This window comes from Perca fluviatilis, chromosome 22 (assembly GCF_010015445.1).
Source record: "Perca fluviatilis chromosome 22, GENO_Pfluv_1.0, whole genome shotgun sequence".
Lineage (NCBI taxonomy): Eukaryota > Metazoa > Chordata > Actinopteri > Perciformes > Percidae > Perca > Perca fluviatilis.
The window spans coordinates 25,068,471-25,087,179 of NC_053133.1; the positions used below are offsets into that span (position 1 = coordinate 25,068,471).

General features: G+C 39.7%; 1 protein-coding gene across 1 annotated transcript in view; it reads right to left on the minus strand.

The window, feature by feature from the left end:
• Positions 1–18,432, minus strand: part of LOC120552232 (vasoactive intestinal polypeptide receptor 2-like) — a 51,019-nt gene extending 32,587 nt beyond the window's left edge. The window contains exons 1-3 of the mRNA XM_039790082.1: positions 18,022–18,432; positions 7,364–7,463; positions 821–928 (exon numbers count right to left, since the gene is read on the minus strand). Of these exons, the coding sequence (XP_039646016.1) occupies positions 821–928; positions 7,364–7,463; positions 18,022–18,078 (265 nt within the window). The 5' untranslated portion in view covers positions 18,079–18,432. The remainder of the gene's footprint in view (positions 1–820; positions 929–7,363; positions 7,464–18,021) is intronic.
• Between the last annotated feature and the right edge of the window lie 277 nt (positions 18,433–18,709).

An 18,709-nucleotide genomic window follows, 5' to 3' on the forward strand; every position in this document is an offset into this window, starting at 1 on the left:
AAAGACAGAGAAAAGAGATGTAAGGTACAGAGAGAGTGACGGATGGCTGAGGGGGAGGAAGGTTAATACTGCAGGGGGAGAGGAGGGGCTGATGGGAGAGGAAACAGAGGCAGAAGGAGACAGAGAAGAGGAGGAGGGATGAAAGACCTGCCGTTTTTTAACGTGCACAGATGATGGCGGCTTGAGAGGATCAAAGGTAGACGGGCAAGAGGCGATCGACATGATGGATGAAGCCGACAAAGTGGACTGAAAGACGAACAGCTGGCAGGAAGAGAAGGGCTGAGACAAAGTCATAGACAGACGAGCTGCAGCCAGTTATTATTATAATAATTAGCCTATTATTAATGAACCAAAAGTCATATCTACATTATTTATGAAACGGAAACCAAAGAGAAAATGACGATTTTACAAACCGTGATCATTACTTTTCAATTATTGGAAATAAATTGAATCCTCACAAAAAAACAACAACATTAAAGTTAAAGTTCCAACTTCAATCAAAGGCTTTATTCTACATTTCAACCTTTTCATTTCTTAATAAGCTTTACCCTCCAAGTCATAAAAAATGACTTAAACCGATTAATCGATTATCTAAATAGTTGGCGATTAGTTTAATAGTTGTCCTCCGCAGCACTGTGGAGTGGAGAAGTTTTCGGACAGTTAATGCAGCGTGACTTTCCCGTGACGATGTGTCTTATAACCGTAGATTTCTTTAAACTCCCCAACGTTGCCTGTAACAGATCTACGGCTGCATATTCCCTGACGGCGCACAAATGTCCAGAAACGTCAACATCGGATGCGACGATGATGTCAGACTCACCATTTTTTCCAAACAGGTGCAGGAGGGAGAGGGGGCAGGGGCGGGTTATCACACTGCCGACCGTTGCACTCTGCCAACAGGATAAATTGTCCCACTCGCCGTGACATCCTGGACAAAAACACACACATTAGGAGGTATTAATCACAACTTCCTGTTTGGCTGAACTACTGGTTTCACTGATCCTCTGCCTGCTGCTGCACCAACACTCAGGATACATAAATCAACATAAAAGCTCGGTGGAGCCTCTGACGTTCAGACATTTGGCTCTACAGCACAATCAGAAGGGAACAGACACCCTCAATTTAACAGTTTACTCACTTATTTTTCATAGTAAGAATGAAATTAAGATTATGTTAAGTGGTAAAACAAACCAATCTTAAAAGGACCAATGTGCAGCTCTAAATGTTGTTTATGCCACTCAGTCTGCTTTTACACAAGGCTTTGATAACTTTAAGTGCATTTAAGCGACATACAACTTAATTTTGAAATAATAATGGCTCAATTTAAGGCATCAAATTCAGAGATTTAAAGGGTAACAGTAACTTGGAGCCTGTTTTCCAATGTTTGTGTGCAAGTAACGAAGTACAAATACTTTGTTACCTTACTTAAGTAGAAATCTATACTTTACTGGAGTAATTATTTTACAGCAGACTTTTTACTTCTACTGCTTACATTTTCACACAATTATCTGTACTTTCTACTCCTTACATTTTAAAAATAGCTTCGTTACTCCTATTTCAGTTCGGCTTGTTTTCAATCCGGCTTGTCATCGTTCAAAAAAAAACACACAAAACAAAAACCTATCCAGATAAATCACGCCATCCGGATAGAGCGAATTTGATTGTGGTTGGATGAAGAAGTATAAACATTCCGACACCCTATTGGTTTGTATGCGAACCAGCGCACCTGCACAGACCCGGTGCTAATACGGCACCGGTGCCAACGACCGTTATCTCTAAATCGCAGATTTTGGTGCCTTATTTAGGTGCCACTTAAATGCCTGCACTTCTCTCTGATGAAAACTGACGTTAGAGGGAACTGAAACATCGCCGCACAGGACGCTAGTTAACAGTACACTGGACAGCAGGTAACGTTAGCCTACCGTAAGCTAGCAGCTGGCGTAAACATGGTTAAAATGCTGACAGCTAAACGGTGTAAAAGTGTGTCTGGATTTCACCGGAGAGGATTGTATCACCAGACTGTAGCTGCCGTTGTCTGAAAAACACAGACTCAGAGATGTGTCACCTTTTTCAGCCCTTCTGAGTTTGCAGGTATGGTTTTAATATAACATTATAGTCATTATGGCCTTTAGAAAAATTAGGTGGGGTAGTGCACTATAGGCCCCTGCGGGGGGGCTAAGCTTTTGTCCTTGATGGCATTTTTCCCCCCTTACATTACTTTTACTTTTATACTTTAAGTAGTTTTGAAACCAGTACTTTTACACTTTTACTTGAGTAAAAAGCTTGAGTTGATACTTCAACTTCTACAGAAGTCTTTTCAAACCCTAGTGTCTGTACTTCTACTTGAGTAATGAATGGGAATACTTTCTCTGCAGACACCTCTGCAAGTGACTGATGGGAACAACAATCTTTGAAACTGGTCCAGTATTAAGCGTGAACGCTGTAACCCGCAGCAACAGACCGGGCTGCAATGTCACCCTATGGGGGCAATTGTTTGCCTTCTATTTGGTCCACTAAAAGTTCTGTTTTTGCCACTAAAAGGCTCAGATTATTATTTTAGGTGTTTGACAACATTATGGAAAGGATCCCTACAGATATAGGCCTTTATAAAAACCTATTTTAAGACCTTTCTGTTTAACCAGAAACAGCTCTGAAGTCGCTAGCGCTAAGCCCACCAGACTCCATTTAAAAAAACAATACTTTTAGCGTGTATGGAGCCAACATATTTTCACATATAAAATCAGTAAACTATGTGTTTATTTTGACCAAAACCAGAGTTGTGATGGTTGGAAAAATGGAAAGACGACCCAAAACGGCTTTTCATAGTTGTAGTGAATAAATGTTCTTAGTCACTTTCCACCTGTGACAAGGATAAGTTGTAATTTGTAAAGCTAAAAAGCTTATTGACATGTTTGACCTCCAACACAGGAAATCAACAGATCTGACCTGATGATGTTTGATAGGAGAATCTGATGGTTTGTGCTCTAAGATACAATTCCTGTGAGTTTAACACACACACACACACACACACACACACACACACACACACACACACACACACACACACACACACACACACACACACACACACACACACACACACACACACACACACACACACACACACACACACACACACACACACACACACAAGAAAGAATCCACAAGCTGCAAACCACACAGATAAAATGCTGTGTGTTGTGAATGTGGTGAAACATTTAAACACACATACCCTTTAACTTTTTTTTTTTTTTAAACAGATTCCGAGTAGTTCACCTAAGAGGTAGATCAGGGACGTTCGCAGACATTTGGAGGGGCTATTGCTCCAATCTGGAAAAAAGGCAACCCCCAAAAACAAAAACAAAACCTGAACACTGACACTAGTGCTGCCACCAGTTGACCTTTAGACTGTGGTTGCACTCAGTGATTCTGGTTGAGATAACTAATGGTATGATTTGGCACCATAAATAATATTAATGTTTATATATTATAAAGAACAATTACAACATGACTACAGCTAGTAAAAGTATTTTACTCGATCCACAGGTCCTCAAATGCTCTGTGAACTGGAGCTTTTGATATACAGAAAATAATAAGTAATTCACAAAGCCATATATGGCACAGACACAATTTACGGTGTATTTATTTTTAATGAAACTTTTGTTTTTAAATGAGTTATTAGCCTACTCCAACTTAAAGAAAATGCCCCTGATAAAATAGGCCTACTTCACATGAAATGAATAATGTAGGATGGTTGTTTGACATTATTAAATGCTTCTCTCACAGCTGGCCTGCTGACCGTTTTAATCCAGCTCTGAAAAGCTGCAGATCTTTTAGCCTCTCTCTCTCTCTCTCTCTCTCTCTCTCTCTCTCTCTCTCTCTCTCTCTCTCTCTCTCTCTCTCTCTCTCTCTCTCTCTCTCTCTCTCTCCTTCAGTCGTCTTTGTTGTGAAGGCATACTTAAGCACACAAAACTAACATTAGGCTGTACTTTTTTCTTTTTTTTTTAAATGCAAAGTTTACATTTATCATCTCCAAGTAAGGCGACTTTCACTTTCCCTAACGTCACATCTGATTGTTGGTTGAAAACTCACGTAACATATTGACTGTAAACAACGTGTAACCTGTATGATTCAAACCATCCCATCCCTGAGCCTCTCTCTTCTCTACAGAACACACACACACACACACACACACACTCATGTAACGGACGTAACGTAGCTATGTAAGCCTGCTGCTGCAACAAACGTTATGTCATTAGCTTTGGTTGATAACGTAGCATTTTACGTTAACCCTCCTGTTATCCTCAAATTTACTGACATCCATTATCCTTGGGGTCAATTTGACTCCAGGAGTTGAAACCCCCAGAAAATGTTGGTAATTAAAAAACCTTTACCAAATCTTTATGTTGATAGCCTAAACTGGCAACTGGAAAATGTTGAAACACACACACACACACACACACACACACACACACACACACACACACACACACACACACACACACACACACACACACACACACACACACACACACACACACACACACACACACACACACACACACACACACCTATTACGTGACTATTGAAACATATGAAAATCACTACAAAATCTCCCTGATTCAACTTAAATTGAAAAGAAAGATGTTTTTGTGTTTTAAGGCAGTGGTTCCCAACCTGGGGTCCGGGGACCCCTTAGATCACAGGGGGGGGGGGGCGCAAGTCTTTATCTGGTTTGAGGTTGAGGTAAAAAAAAAAATATTTGCACAAATTATGATAATACACTAGAATATATAATTTATACAAACGTCTGTATAAAAACTATATATTTCTGTTCTCGCTTAAAACTGTAGGCAGGCAACTTAGTAGGCCAAACCTCCGGGACCTCTTATCCTGGGACCCTTGCTGTCATCAGGTCAGCTGCTACCTGCTATCATCCTCTTTTTTCCTGCCCGCACGCATCACTATTTTACGCTCCGCTTTTCTTAGACATGAGTAGGGGGGGCGCCAAGGAAAAAAGGTCGGGAACCACTGTTTTAAGGTATATATTGTCTGAAGGGACAGCGGCCACGAAATGCTACCAGTCATTCATCCACAGTCACGTGGGGGCCTGGACTGTAGAGAAAGGTTAACCGCTGCACCCACTTGTCCCATACATCCTGTATTGCTGCCAATTTGTCGCGCTCCCGTCGGCCCCGCCTCGTTTCTCGGTCATCAAAGCGGATGACACGGGAGAAAACACTGAATGTTTTCAGAGACATAGTGGCTGGAAATATTGCCCTTCCAGTGTCTGCATTCCAAAGGCTTGCTGTTGCTTCACCTTTTGACTTGTATACTCCTGCCAAAATGAGCAACCCAACGTAGGCATGGAGGTCTGTCACATCCACATCTTTCCAACTGTCCACATACACACGACTTCCCTCTGAATTTGTCATCTCAAGTATATCTTTTTCAACTGAGGGTGTCATGTAAAGCTCAAATGCTGATTTTATGTCGTGGATATGGCTGACAGCATATCTGGTGGGGCCTGGAATCATTTTTATCAGCACTAAGTCTACCCTGTCGTTCAAGTGGGGAGAGGGACCATAATAATTTTCCATTTTTGGAAGGTAACGTGTCTGCTGGTGGTTGAGAGACAACAGAAGGGTCAACCCCAAGAGTCTCATTTTCTTCAGGAGGAGGATGCCTCATAATCAGGGTCCTCCTCAACATTATCCTCAGTCTCGGACACATTCTCCTCTATGTCACTTTCAGTGTCAAAGAGCTGTGACAAAACTTCACTGACAGAAAAGCTTTTCTTGCAGGCCATTTTCAAATGAGAGTGAGTGTACAGAGAGAGCACATCGAGCACCAAGAGAAATGGTTTAGAAGGCCGCGGTGCCTGTGTGTGAGCTTTTAGATGTTGGTATGCCCCTCCCCTGTGTATCATGTGATGCAAACCATCCTTGCGAGAACCATATTTTCCCTCCCTCAGAGTGCGGGAACAACATTTCCCTCCCTCACAGAAGGTGGGTGTGTGTGTGTGTGTGGGGTGAGTGGAATTGAAGATTGTGAAATTGCAACAACCTGCATGTGAAAGTGACCTCAATATCAGCCAAAACAAGCTCAGCTAATTTGTGTAAAATGTTCATATTTTCTATGTTTTATACAGCTAAAACAGCCTGGGGTCAAATTGACCCCAAGGAACACCGATGCGTACAAAATGCATACAGGACATTGAAAATATATCATCATGTTAATTTTAGGTTTACCCAGTTGTCCCCATTAAATTAGGAAAAGTCATTCAATATGAAGCAAAAAAAAATGATGTCAAGCACTTTTTTAGAGATGTTAAACATTGAATGGGGTCAAATTATCATCTCATAACAAAGTAAGGCGACTTTCACTTTCCCTAACGTCACATCTGATTGTTGGTTGAAAACTCACGTAACATATTGACTGTAAACAACGTATAACCCTTTATGATTTAAGAGCCCAAACCATCCCATCCCTGAGCCTCTCTCTTCTCTACACAGACACTCATGTAACGGACGTAACGTAGCTACGTTAGCCTGCTGCTGCAACATACGTTATGTCAGTAGCTTTGGTTAATAACTTAGCATTTTACGTTAATATAAGGCAATGCTGCGCTGAAGATGCACTTTATTCAAAGCTGAAGTGAAGATTTTTTTGGTTACTATTCACAGGGCCTTTGTCATAATCTCCATAACTTTAAAAACTCACGTGAAGGCAGAAGGGCTTGCGCTGCTCTGTGTGAGAGAATATAAACAAAGTCACGTGACTGGGGGCAAGATTGCATGATATAGCGATTTAATTTGATTTAACTTAAGTAATGATGGGCATATTATCGTAATAATGCAGCCACAACAGCAAAAAAAGAAGAAAAAAAAAATGAAAGAAAGAAAAGTTTATTTAGGCTCTTTCGCCAGAGGGGCAGCTAATCCAATCAGGGCAAACGGGCTGTTGCCCGGGCAACAATAGCCCGTACCTTTGCACGTCCCTGAGGTAGATAAATGATAGATAGCGAGCAAGTGTGTTGCAATACAGACTGAAACGGCGTCCAGACACACCCTCCTCTTCACATAAATGACCTCCGCGCGCGCACACACACACACACACACACACACACACACACACACACAGTTTGTTTTTAGGTATTTTTTGAGTTTCTGTTCACATGCCAAAACTGTTAGTCACTGCAAAGCTGTCCATCCTGCATTTATTTCACTTTAGAGCTGATGGGGATTTCCAAACAACTCTTTGTGTGTTTTTTTTTGTGTGTGTGTGTGTGTGTGTGTGTGTGTGTGTGTGTGTGTGTGTGTGTGTGTGTGTGTGTGTGTGTGTGTGTGTGTGTGTGGGCTACCTATGCTAGCAGGAGTCGGTTGCTGCAGTTGCGTCTGACACTCTCTCCTGGCTCTCTGCATCTCCCAATGGAACTGGCAGCTAGGAAACTTTCCATTAACCTGTCAGGGCGAGAGGAAATAAATATTAGGAATATTATCTTCAACGTGAACAAACCTGCGTCAGGCAAAAGTTCACACTCTGGCTCTCCGTGTCTCGGGCTAAAAGCTGGTGTTTGATAAACGTGCTTCAGTTTTCTGGACTAAAGTTCACGTTTCTGTAATCTGCATTTTTCTCCGGGACGTGTTTAGATAAACTGTTCCCTCAAAAATAAAAATGTACGCCCCTGTGCACTCCACAGTGCTATAAAACACGAGGGAAAAGAGCTCAGTGTCCAGAGGGGATTGTTTTTCTATTATTATTATTTCTCATTATCATTTCACTACCACCCTGTAAGTAGGAGGCTCTCTTTCTGCTACGGCACACACTCCCTACACACTGTAGGAAAATCACTTAATAAAAAAAAATATATATACTTTTTTTTATAATAGGTAACTATAAGACTATCATTAAGCTGTGCGTAACGTATGTACAGAGAAAAAAATCTTAGGTATTTTTTTGAGGAACAATTAATTTGTTAATGATATGTAGCTATTTAATTGTGGTTTTCCCTGTCCTTACATTGTAATCATCAATCAGGCGACCTTTTACAGTTTTTTTACGATCGCTGTGACAATTTTTTCAATACTTTTAACAACTTTCCTAAACTCTCAACGCACCAACACACCTACAACGCACAATTGACAAAACAGTTAAATTCAAAATCACACAATGTAAACTAAACTCCAACACTAATTTCCAAAATACAAAAATACACTTACGCAACACACTAAGTCTACCAAAACACTAACACATGTTTAGTCAATCATAGCCCAATGTCATAAAAACACTAATATCAGGTGGAATTACAGAAACTGCATTATTTTACATGTGTCAGGTCTGCTCCTTATACAATAGTCACTATAATGTATGATAATAGATTATGCTTTGCAACTGCAGTTTCGTTTTTGGGGGGGGGGTTTAGTAAATGTATGCATTTTGTTTCTTTCGCTGCAGAAATTCAATACAAAAGATGAATGACCCATCTCAGAGTAGCTTTATAGAATGTATGGTTTATGAAAAAAAGAAGAGACAGAATTGTCCTGGTACTCGTCTTCCTCTCCCTCGTGCAGGAATTTCTTACTTTCTTTGTGTTCATCTTTATTGTTCCTTTTCCACACAAAATCAGCCCAAATAGGTCCTCTTTTACTGTATGTACTACTACAGTAATATATGGTCATGCGATTGAAAGAACCTCAACCTGAGTGTGTTTCCTAGACGTCAATCAGCTGGGATTGATCTATTTGCATAGCTTCAATCAGCTGTTTCTCAGTAGCAATGGAGTAAAATAAAGGGGATATATTTGTTAACAGCTGTTCACTTTCACTTTAGCCTATAAGTTAGGTTTGGAACATGATGTTATCTGTTCTGACTTACAGTGTGAAAGCATTTGTGAATTTGGCAGTACATATCCACTGTTTTGGTGGCATTTTAAATCTGTTAACTGTATGCAATTTGTGTCAAAGCAACAAGAAATGTGTTAATTGTAGAGCCTACACAGACCGATGTTGTGCTAGCTGTGTTAAGAGTTTAGGAAAGTTGTTAAAAAGGTATTGAAAGAATTGTCATAGCAATCGTAAAAAACTGTAAAGGGCTTTACACACTTCAGGCACCATTCACCCCAACATTCATAGAGTGGTGGCCGAGGCCGCCACACAAAGAGGGTCATCTAGAAAACGGACGCACACCCAGACACGGGACAGCCAACAGGCGCACTTTCGGTTCAGCATCTTTCAAAAGGACACTTAGCACGTGGATCGAAGGGGATCGAACAGCCATTCGGAATGGTGTCGAAAAACTCAAAGCCGTTGAACACTATTTCTATTTCTATATTTCTTATTGTATGTGTTTTATCTTGTATCTGTTTGTATTTTGCTATGTTTTTGTATTGTGCTATGGACCATTTGTGTGTGTCCTGAATAAAGAATATGATGATGATGACTATACGAGGAAACATGTCGTAAAGAATCCGGAGCTAAACAGTGCACACCGTTTGGAGATTGAACATGCCGCCCGGTACAGCTAATGGTAGTCTCGCTTTGCCAGACCATTCACACGCTGCAGTGCGGAGCAGGGTCTGGCTAGCCCAAACAGCATTCTGGGATGGGAGAAAAACGTGCTCTGGGTTATTGGCATTTCTTTAAACCAATCACAATCGTCTTGGAACGTCAAGGATAATAATATTAACAGTCTACGATATAGACTAAGCTGACGGTAACCACGGAGACACGCTAAAAGTGAATGTAAACGAAAAGGGCAGCATGAGAGATCTTCACAAAGAAGAGAAAAACACTTTACGTGTGTGTGTGCGCTGGGAGGTCTGTTTACACTGAGATACACTGCCGCTCCCAGCAGCATTTCAGACCCGTCTGTCACACACACACACACACACACACACACACACACACACACACACACACACACACACACACACACACACACACACACACACACACACACACACACACACACACACACACACACACACACACACACACACACACACACACACACACACACACACACACAACACACACACACACACCTACCTTCTGTTTGGGACTATTTTTAGCAGCGGATTAATCTACATTTGGTGCTCTAGTGAGTATTTGTGGCAGCAGAACGCTGTGTGTGTGATTGAGTCAGAATAAACTACATTGCGTGTGTGTGTCCATAGTTATGAAGGAACATGTGACCCAGTGCAACAGTGGGGCTCACTGATGTGTTTTTTTGGCACAGAGGAAGAAGATATATCAGGCTGCGATACACACACACACAAGACTTTTTCGTACAGCTTTTCAGGGATTTGTTTACATTAACAATACTTCATGACTAGTAGAGTAACTTTTGGATGTAGTTTTCCTCACAGATTTTGTGTAGCATTTTTTTTTTTAAATGGACACAAAAATCAGCCTTAAAATATCTGAAACTACCAGAGTCAACATCCTGCATGAACCAATTTTATTTCAAGTTACTTTATTATTTTGTATGTTGACTGAAAAAGGTTGGCTGGTCATCGGTTACGAAAGTGATGATAGGCAACTTTAACTGGAAGATGCTGTCAGAGAATCAAACTGACAACAAACGACAAATAAATAGGAGTGAGAGAAAGGATGATGAGTTTCAGGCTGCTTCCGTCTCTATAAAAGCTTCAACAGTTAGGCTTCAAAGTAGGAAATTAATTTCATAAAGTTTACACTGACATTTAAATGAACAGGTGATACATTTGAATGTTGATTTACAGGGGAGAATGTGTCTGTTTTTTTAATTTAATTTCCTCCCTCAGGCTGCTGAACGTCAATAACTTTTAGAACCTTATTTGTTTTACAACTCATTTGAAAGTTTTGATTTGGATTCATGTCTTTCCGTTTTCTGCTTCTCAAAACAAAAAAGTATAAATAGAGAGGGGAAAGGGCAGAGGATGAGCCGTTTGACCTTATTTAATCCAACAAACAACATAATCTCTGTCTTCTAATGAGCTCTAATACACACAAATACACACGGAAACACACAGATCCATTAAGGATAAAATGCTCTGGATTAAACTAAAACAAATGTTTGTAATGCTGGACCTCTTCTGACCTCGACTCCGTCCAAAACGTATCACAGATTAGACCCGATTTGTTCACTGAGAACAATAAAAGCACCAGTTTGTCTCCTGTGTGCACATGCAATCGTCCGAAAATAAAAAGTAGAATGTGATTTTGTCAGGATGAATCGAAACCAGTCTAATAAGACAGTGGCTGGTCCCATGATGCTTTGGGGGGGGAGGGAACAGGGATAATAATGTTGCCATGGAGTGAGTCAAGTTAGCTGAAGGCTACAACTTGAGCCCTGGTTTTCTCTAAGACTATATTTGTTCACATTTTGAAAATAATGGTCTCCATTAAAAGTATGCCGAATTAGCCATTAGCAGCTCCGGTTTGTAATGTACCCATGGATGTACAGACCGCTATCACCGGATTACTCTCATGCTGAAGAAATCTTAAAAACGGGATGATTCTCAGGCAAGTTCTGAAGCTATAAAGAGCATCTTTTTTCTATGATTTCTATTCAGATTTATGGAAGTTATTTGTGATGGATATCGGAGATAATTACATCCTCAGACATCAGTGTACGTCACACTGAATCTACAAATACATCTTTCAGGTCTGTGAGTTCAGAGTTGACCGAGTTATGACTCAGATTTTTGATTTTTGACACCAATCGCGGCCATCGAGCTTGAAAACCACTAAAAGGTATTTTTGATCCACAGCTACGTTATAAACTATAACCGTGGAGACAGGGGCGATCCTAGGATCAGACATTTAGGGGGGCTCAGCCCCTAATGAGAATGTGACACAGATACAGTAATCAGTAATTTAATTAGCCGATCATCTCTGAGCTAGCTACTGAACAACAACGTCGACTAACGTTTTTTGACACTACGATGGAACTAAACCGGACACTTTAGAAGTTTAAGTAACAACGATTAATTTGACACCATGTTCTGACATTCAGCAATTTCAGTTGCTAACGTTTCAATTTGGGTTCTAATCTGCGCCATGAAATGACCAACTTCTTCTCTGGGGACTACCAACGTTAAAACTTCACAACCGCACTCCTGCTCGCGAAATTACTAATCCCACTATGGCCACGCCAAGACCCGCCCTACGAAGCAGCTCGATTGGTTGGGGTTAGGCATTTCACCTCGAGTGGGACAGATCTTCTTACCTACCTCAGAGACTTCCTTAACTAAAACATGAAGAAGAAGAATTCAGTTTTTAATGCACCACATATCTGGAATAAACTCCAAGAAAACTGCAGATCTGTTGAAACGCTACGTTCTTTTAAATCAAGGCTGAATCATTTTGTTAGTTGAGAATGTTTTAAGACACACTTACTTAATACACTTTTCATATATTACTGATATTGTAATATTGTGATATGGTAAGTGTTGTCTTTTCATGGTTTTACGGGCTGCATTAAAGTAAAGTGATGTCATTTTCTGAATTGACCAGACTGTTCTCGCTGTTCTGTTATTCCCCTTTACCCAGTTCGTCATTGTATCCACATTATTGGTGATTATTTAACAAAACTCTCAATGGGTTAATATTTTGTGAAAGCACAAATAGTCAACCCTACAATATCATAATATAATGTATTGGGTGAAAAATCTCGTGATATTCGATTTTTTCCATATTGACCAGCTCTAGGGGGAATGTTTCCCAGCATGCATTGGACGAAAGAAAGGGCACACCCTGGACAGGAGTATTTCAGTTACAATATATCAGCATCTTGCTTTGAAACAATGAATATATCTACATATCTTAAAAAAAAAAAAGGTTCACTTTTCAATGATATTTAGCCCAGTTTTCTCCCAGACATTTTTCCCCCTGCATATCACTAAACCAATGCTCACCAAGTGGACATTTAAAGGCCATTCTTCTCAGCTGAACTTATGAGCAGTAACTTGAGCAAATCTCAGAGTAGGGGTGCGTGATATATTGACTCTATGTCGTACCACTTTGCGCAATATTATATCGCAAGTGTCGCGATAAGTATGCAATATTTTAAAAAATAAAGAAGAAATAGATAAGAGACAACAAAACGGAACGAATCAGAGAAGCAAAAGAAAAGTTGTTTCCTGTTCTCATATTTCGACAGAGTGACAGTGTAAGTGAAGAAATAGATAAGGGACAACAAAACGGAGCGAAAAAAGTTATGTCCTGTTCTCTTTATTTTATACTGTCCAACCAGTAAAACATGTCCTCTTCTGTAGACATGGTCCTTATTTATGTATTCATGTTGGACCAGTCCAATATGACTGTTCGTTGAAATAAACCTTGTGTTATAAGAAAACTTGTTTTATTTGTTATGATAGATAGATAGACAAAAATATAATTTTTGGGCTTTTCCGCCTTAAGTGGACAGGACAGCTAGGTGAGAAAGGAAAAAAAAAAAAAAAAAAAAAAAAAAAAAAAAAAAAAAAAAAAAAAAAAAAAAAAGAGACATGCAGGAAATAGTCACAGGTCGGACTTCAACTCTGGACCTCTGCGTCGAGGCATAAACCTCTCAGTATATGTGAGCCTGCTCTACCCACTGAACCAACCCAGTCACGTAACTTTTGTAAATTTACATATGTTTAAAAATATCAAAATTAATATCGATATCGCAATATTCATAATCGATATCGCATTTTGTTAATAACGTGCAACCCTATCTCAGAGTCAACACACAGAAAATCTTTTAAACTGACCTTTGTTGATCTGAAATGAAGACAGATTCAGCAGCTGCACGGCCTATTTCTCGCTTAAAATGTTTTCAGAAACACGTTTCGGTGAGCTATCTTCGTAAAATATGAGATCCTATTCCGTATTCCGCCGTTATGCCCGGTTGTAAAATCCGGGAGAAGCCAGACCCACGTGACGCGTTCGTCCAATCGGCTGCCGGTTTTCATTTTTTGGGGCGACAATACAGATTAGCGCCGCCTGCTGTTATGGAGACGTATTACGTCTCTCGCACAACGTACGCTCAAGTTGGCGTCGCTCCGGTGTGTTCCGAGACACTCTTTTGACCAACTCGGGGAGATTTTCCTGCTGAACGTCAATCGTTTGTCTGCTGCAGCTTTTACAGTCAAATATTTAAAAAATAATAATGAAAAAACAAGAATGAAATCAGTGTATCACAGTTTAGCTTACTAAACTGTAACTCACTAATTCTTTTACCCTTTTTTTAAAGACTCTTTATATCCTCGTGTCACTTTTTCCATTATCTCTCAAACAGAACAAATGTAAAAATGAGCTTGTATATAATACATTTAGTATTAAACGTCATGTTCCTGCCTCACAGAGCAGCAGGACTCTACTCTCCAGTAAGATCAATAGATGAAGCAGAAGGCATTCACATTTATCACTAGTACATACATATCTACTGTAACACACAAACACAGCGGGCATGTTTACTTTGTGATTGCAAAAGTCCAACGTTGTGGAATTTCTTGTCCAGCAGACAGAAGGTATCCACAAGGGGAAGGAATGCTTTACAATTAAATTTCGTATGAAGCTGAGAGTTTTTATTTTTCATTAAAGAGCTGCAGGACTTTACAGAACTCTCTCTCTCTCTCTCTCTCTCTCTCTCTCTCTCTCTCTCTCTCTCTCTCTCTCTCTCTCTCTCTCTCTCTCTCTCGTTTGTTCAGACTTACAAAACTTTCTTAAATTTCTAAAAAAGGGATCCCAACGTTTTCAAATACCAAACATGCCATGCTGAATTCTGGGAGAGAATGTGCACAAAACTAATGGAATAAGCCACTCTTTCCAACCTTAAAGCTTCTTAAGAGGAAATGAAAATGGCCAGGGCGTTAAGGGGAAAACAAAAAGGATCACTCTGATCACCTAAAATCAAAAACACAAGACTAGAAGCTGCAAATCAGGTTTTTGGTGCTTTTAAATGTTCATTTACATCTGAATTGTCAGCCTGAATGAACTGAAATAGCAGTTATAAACTTACAAAATGAAAGTTTTCTATCTCTAAATGAAACTTTTCTGGTATGTGTGTAAATATAAGTCAAGACTTGTAGGATTTTCAAGAAAATGTAGGATTTTTTTTGTTGTTGCTATTTTTGTTCTTATGACCGCTGTAAAAAAAAAAAAAAAAGTTACTTCAGGAACTTTTCCCTGCGAGTTTAACCTTAAATGAGTCACTTCTCTCTCACTCCAGTGCACTGACGTCACCTCTACAACCTCTACAGAAGTTATATTTAAGTAAATCATCCACTTGAGTTGTCTGGTGTAGCATTTAAACCCCTTAAAGGAACACTCCCGGATTCTTAAGCTGCTCTAAAAGCTGATAACTTATTAACATACAACGTATTATACATGAGATGGAGTTCTGCAGAGTCTAAGTATAGAGCACGAAACAGACCTGACTATTAAAAATTAACCAGCAGCAGCCAGAAAGTTAATCTTTAATTCATTTTTTCACACGGTGACAGAATAGAGAAGAGTCAGCTTCATCGCTGCTGCAGCCGATTCACCGTCCAGTCAGTGTTCAAGTATCGACACTGAAAGCAGCAGAGAGGAAGTTTAGAAAATATGACTATTAAGACGCTTCCTGTGGTGACTAACAGCTGCAGAAACCTTGAGAAATCCATCTTAAGATGCACAAATGCAACACTCCCAGTAGGAATATATTACAGAAAATATGAATAAAGCAAGTAGGAAGATGTCACCGTAAGCTCACTGTGTGACTATTTTAACCCTTGTGTTGTCTTCTGGGTAAAAAAAATAAATAAAAAACAACATGTTTTGGTCTCTTTTTTTGACACTTTTAGTGCCTTTTTCATTGTTTTCGGCTCTTTTTTTTACATTTAACACTTCTTTTCACTACCATGTATAAACACCACTAACATCAACAACTTACTACCACTAGAGTTTTACACTTCTTTTTGGAATTCATGGTCAATTAAAAACCTAATTTATAGGAAACTATACCTAATTCTTGAGTTAAAGAAGCAGAAATGATGACTTATTTAGACTAATATTAAAAGGAAGGATAATCCCAGAAGGGTCAACGTTCAGCAAGGATACTGTTCCGAAACATTTCATTTTTTTTTCAAAATACTAAAGAATTGAGTAAAACACCGAAAATTCTATAAAAGTAGAGATCCGATCTCTTGTTGTACTCGTGAAGCGCGTTGGATGGGATCATCCATCCATGTTATTTTTGGGTAATTACAATTAGGCAATTAAAAAGAAACCCATATTTCTGAGATGGACATTTTGAGAAGGGTCAAATTTGACCTGAAGACATAAGAATAGTATGGCCTAATTATGATTTTAAAAGGTCCAATATGTAACGTATTTACTGTAATAATTCAAAAAATGACCTCAATGCACTCACACTCTACCGTTTACTTATTATTGGACATTTGGTGGTTGTAATGTATTGATGAACATATGCATGGGTTGTTTTTTGCTTTGTATGTGTACCTTGCCGTATTGCCAACTGTATTTTTATTTGATTTAACTCCTCTGTTGTTATGTAAGGATTGTGTTATATGTTGGGACCGCCTCGAAAACCAGATGATACATCTCAAGGGGTTTATCCTAATAAACTAATTTTGAACTTCAAACTGAGGTACTCGAGAGAAGTTTGAAAAGCCTTTTAATATCTTCTTAGCTTTAAAAGTGATTAAAAGATTAAAAGAAAGATCTTTTAATTACTTTATAGCCAAGAAGATATTAAAAGACTTCCCGAAACATTACCCTCTCCCTCGGTTTCCTTCAACCATTCTAGGATCAGAGCTTTAGGGGTGCCTGGCACCCTTTTAACAGCATTTTTTAAAACGTTATTCTACTGTGCTAACTGTGCATTTTAACATCACTTTGGACCATCATGATAGGGGAAACACTGAGCGATGTAGCCCGACTATAAAAGACATCAAACATTCTGAGAAAAGGTCCTTTAATGCAGAGCCACAGGGCCCATTACTACAGAGGTGAGGAGGTATTACAAATGAAATAAGATATTTATCTATGGGAAAGCAGACATTTGCAAATTGCAGTACCAATAACTTTTTAAAGATGTATGCGACTTTGATTAATGGCTGAAGAGCACCATTTTCTGAAAATGGCTCAGTATTTCTTTCTGAATGATCCAGGCATCTGGATCCTGGAGTTTGTTTCCCAGTGCCATGATATTCCCAGAGCAGAACTCCTTAGCTCACAAAACTGTAGATTACAGACTTGTTTTAATTTTATTATTTTTAGCAATTATTTTTTAGGGGTGCCAGTATCAAGTAAAAGTGCTAAAATGGCCCTTTGCTACAACCTTTGTGAAGTAGTAGGATCCCCAAATTGAAGAGCACCAGAGGGACTGTCTACGACCGAGCAGCGCTCCATGCAGGCTGGACTGTGACTAGTAATCATGTGTTGGGTTGTTAATACAATAATCACATAATCAGAGGAAAGGAATTTATTGCCACAGTAGTTACCCTAGGTGCAATTTGCCTTGGTGATTGGTGCATTCATACACAAGCAGCCATAAACATGTATAAGAATAAACAATTATTACAAAAACAGAAACAAATATACATACAAAATAGCTGTTTGAGTAGTTTAACCCTCCTGTTGTCCTCGAGTCAAATTTGACCCATTTTCCAAAACTTTATATAGCCTGCTAAATTTTCAAAAGAAATAACGTGGATGGCTCCCTACAACGCTCTTCGCAAGTTTTATTCAATTTTATAGCATTTGGAGAAAAACTAATTATAAAAGAACGTTGAAAAGAAGTGACAAAACGTGGGAGGGAAAACACAAAAACGTCAAAAAGGTGCATAAAAAACGAAAGACTTTGAGAAAGTGACAATAAAGTGAAAAAAACATGGGTGGAAAAGCTACAAAAGTGTCGAAAAAGGCGACCAAAACGTTGAAAAAAAAAAAGAAAGAAAAATACCCAGAAAAGCAAAAGGTTGCACGGTCGACGGGAAGACAACAACAAGGGCTAGAAGCATGGATAAATGACGGCATGTGAGGGACTGACCGTGAGGATGGAGCTGAAGCCGAGCAGGAGCAGAGCGAGCCGGTGCGTAAAGGCCATGGTCACATCTCATCCAGCCCTGGCGAACAGCAGCTCACCTGGCCGACATCTCCAGCAGGAAACACGTGCACTGGAGTGAAAACGCCACCGAAGTGAAGTCTGGGAAGTTTTAACACGCAGTGTCGCCTGTAAATCAGTTTTCTTCTCTTTTTTTGGGGGGGGGCACGTTGGTTTTGCAGCTTTACGCACGAATCAGACCTCTCTGTGCGTCATTAAAAAAAAAAGCCAAATGTTTGCGAACAAACATTCCAGAAAGGAACCGCTGAATTCACACCTGAAACAGTCCAAACTGACACGAGCCGCTTCCCGTTTGTAGCGAAGCGGCGGTCCGGGTCACTGCCCGTTCCCTCACAAATAAATGCGCGTCCCCGTCACACCTTGTCTCTCAGGACGGCCCGGACTGATGCGCGCTCCCGCCGACCTGAAAGAAGGTCCTGAGTGGTTTTAATATAAAAATAACAACAGCGGCACCGTGTGGCTGAACTCACAAAACTTTTTTTTTTTTTTTTAAATACTTCTATTGCAATTCCTTCACTAATTAACAATCCATTACCGTACAAAGCAGTAGCATTACCATATCCTTGGAAACATTTTTTTTTGGCTGTGTATGTACATATCTAGTGCTGATAAT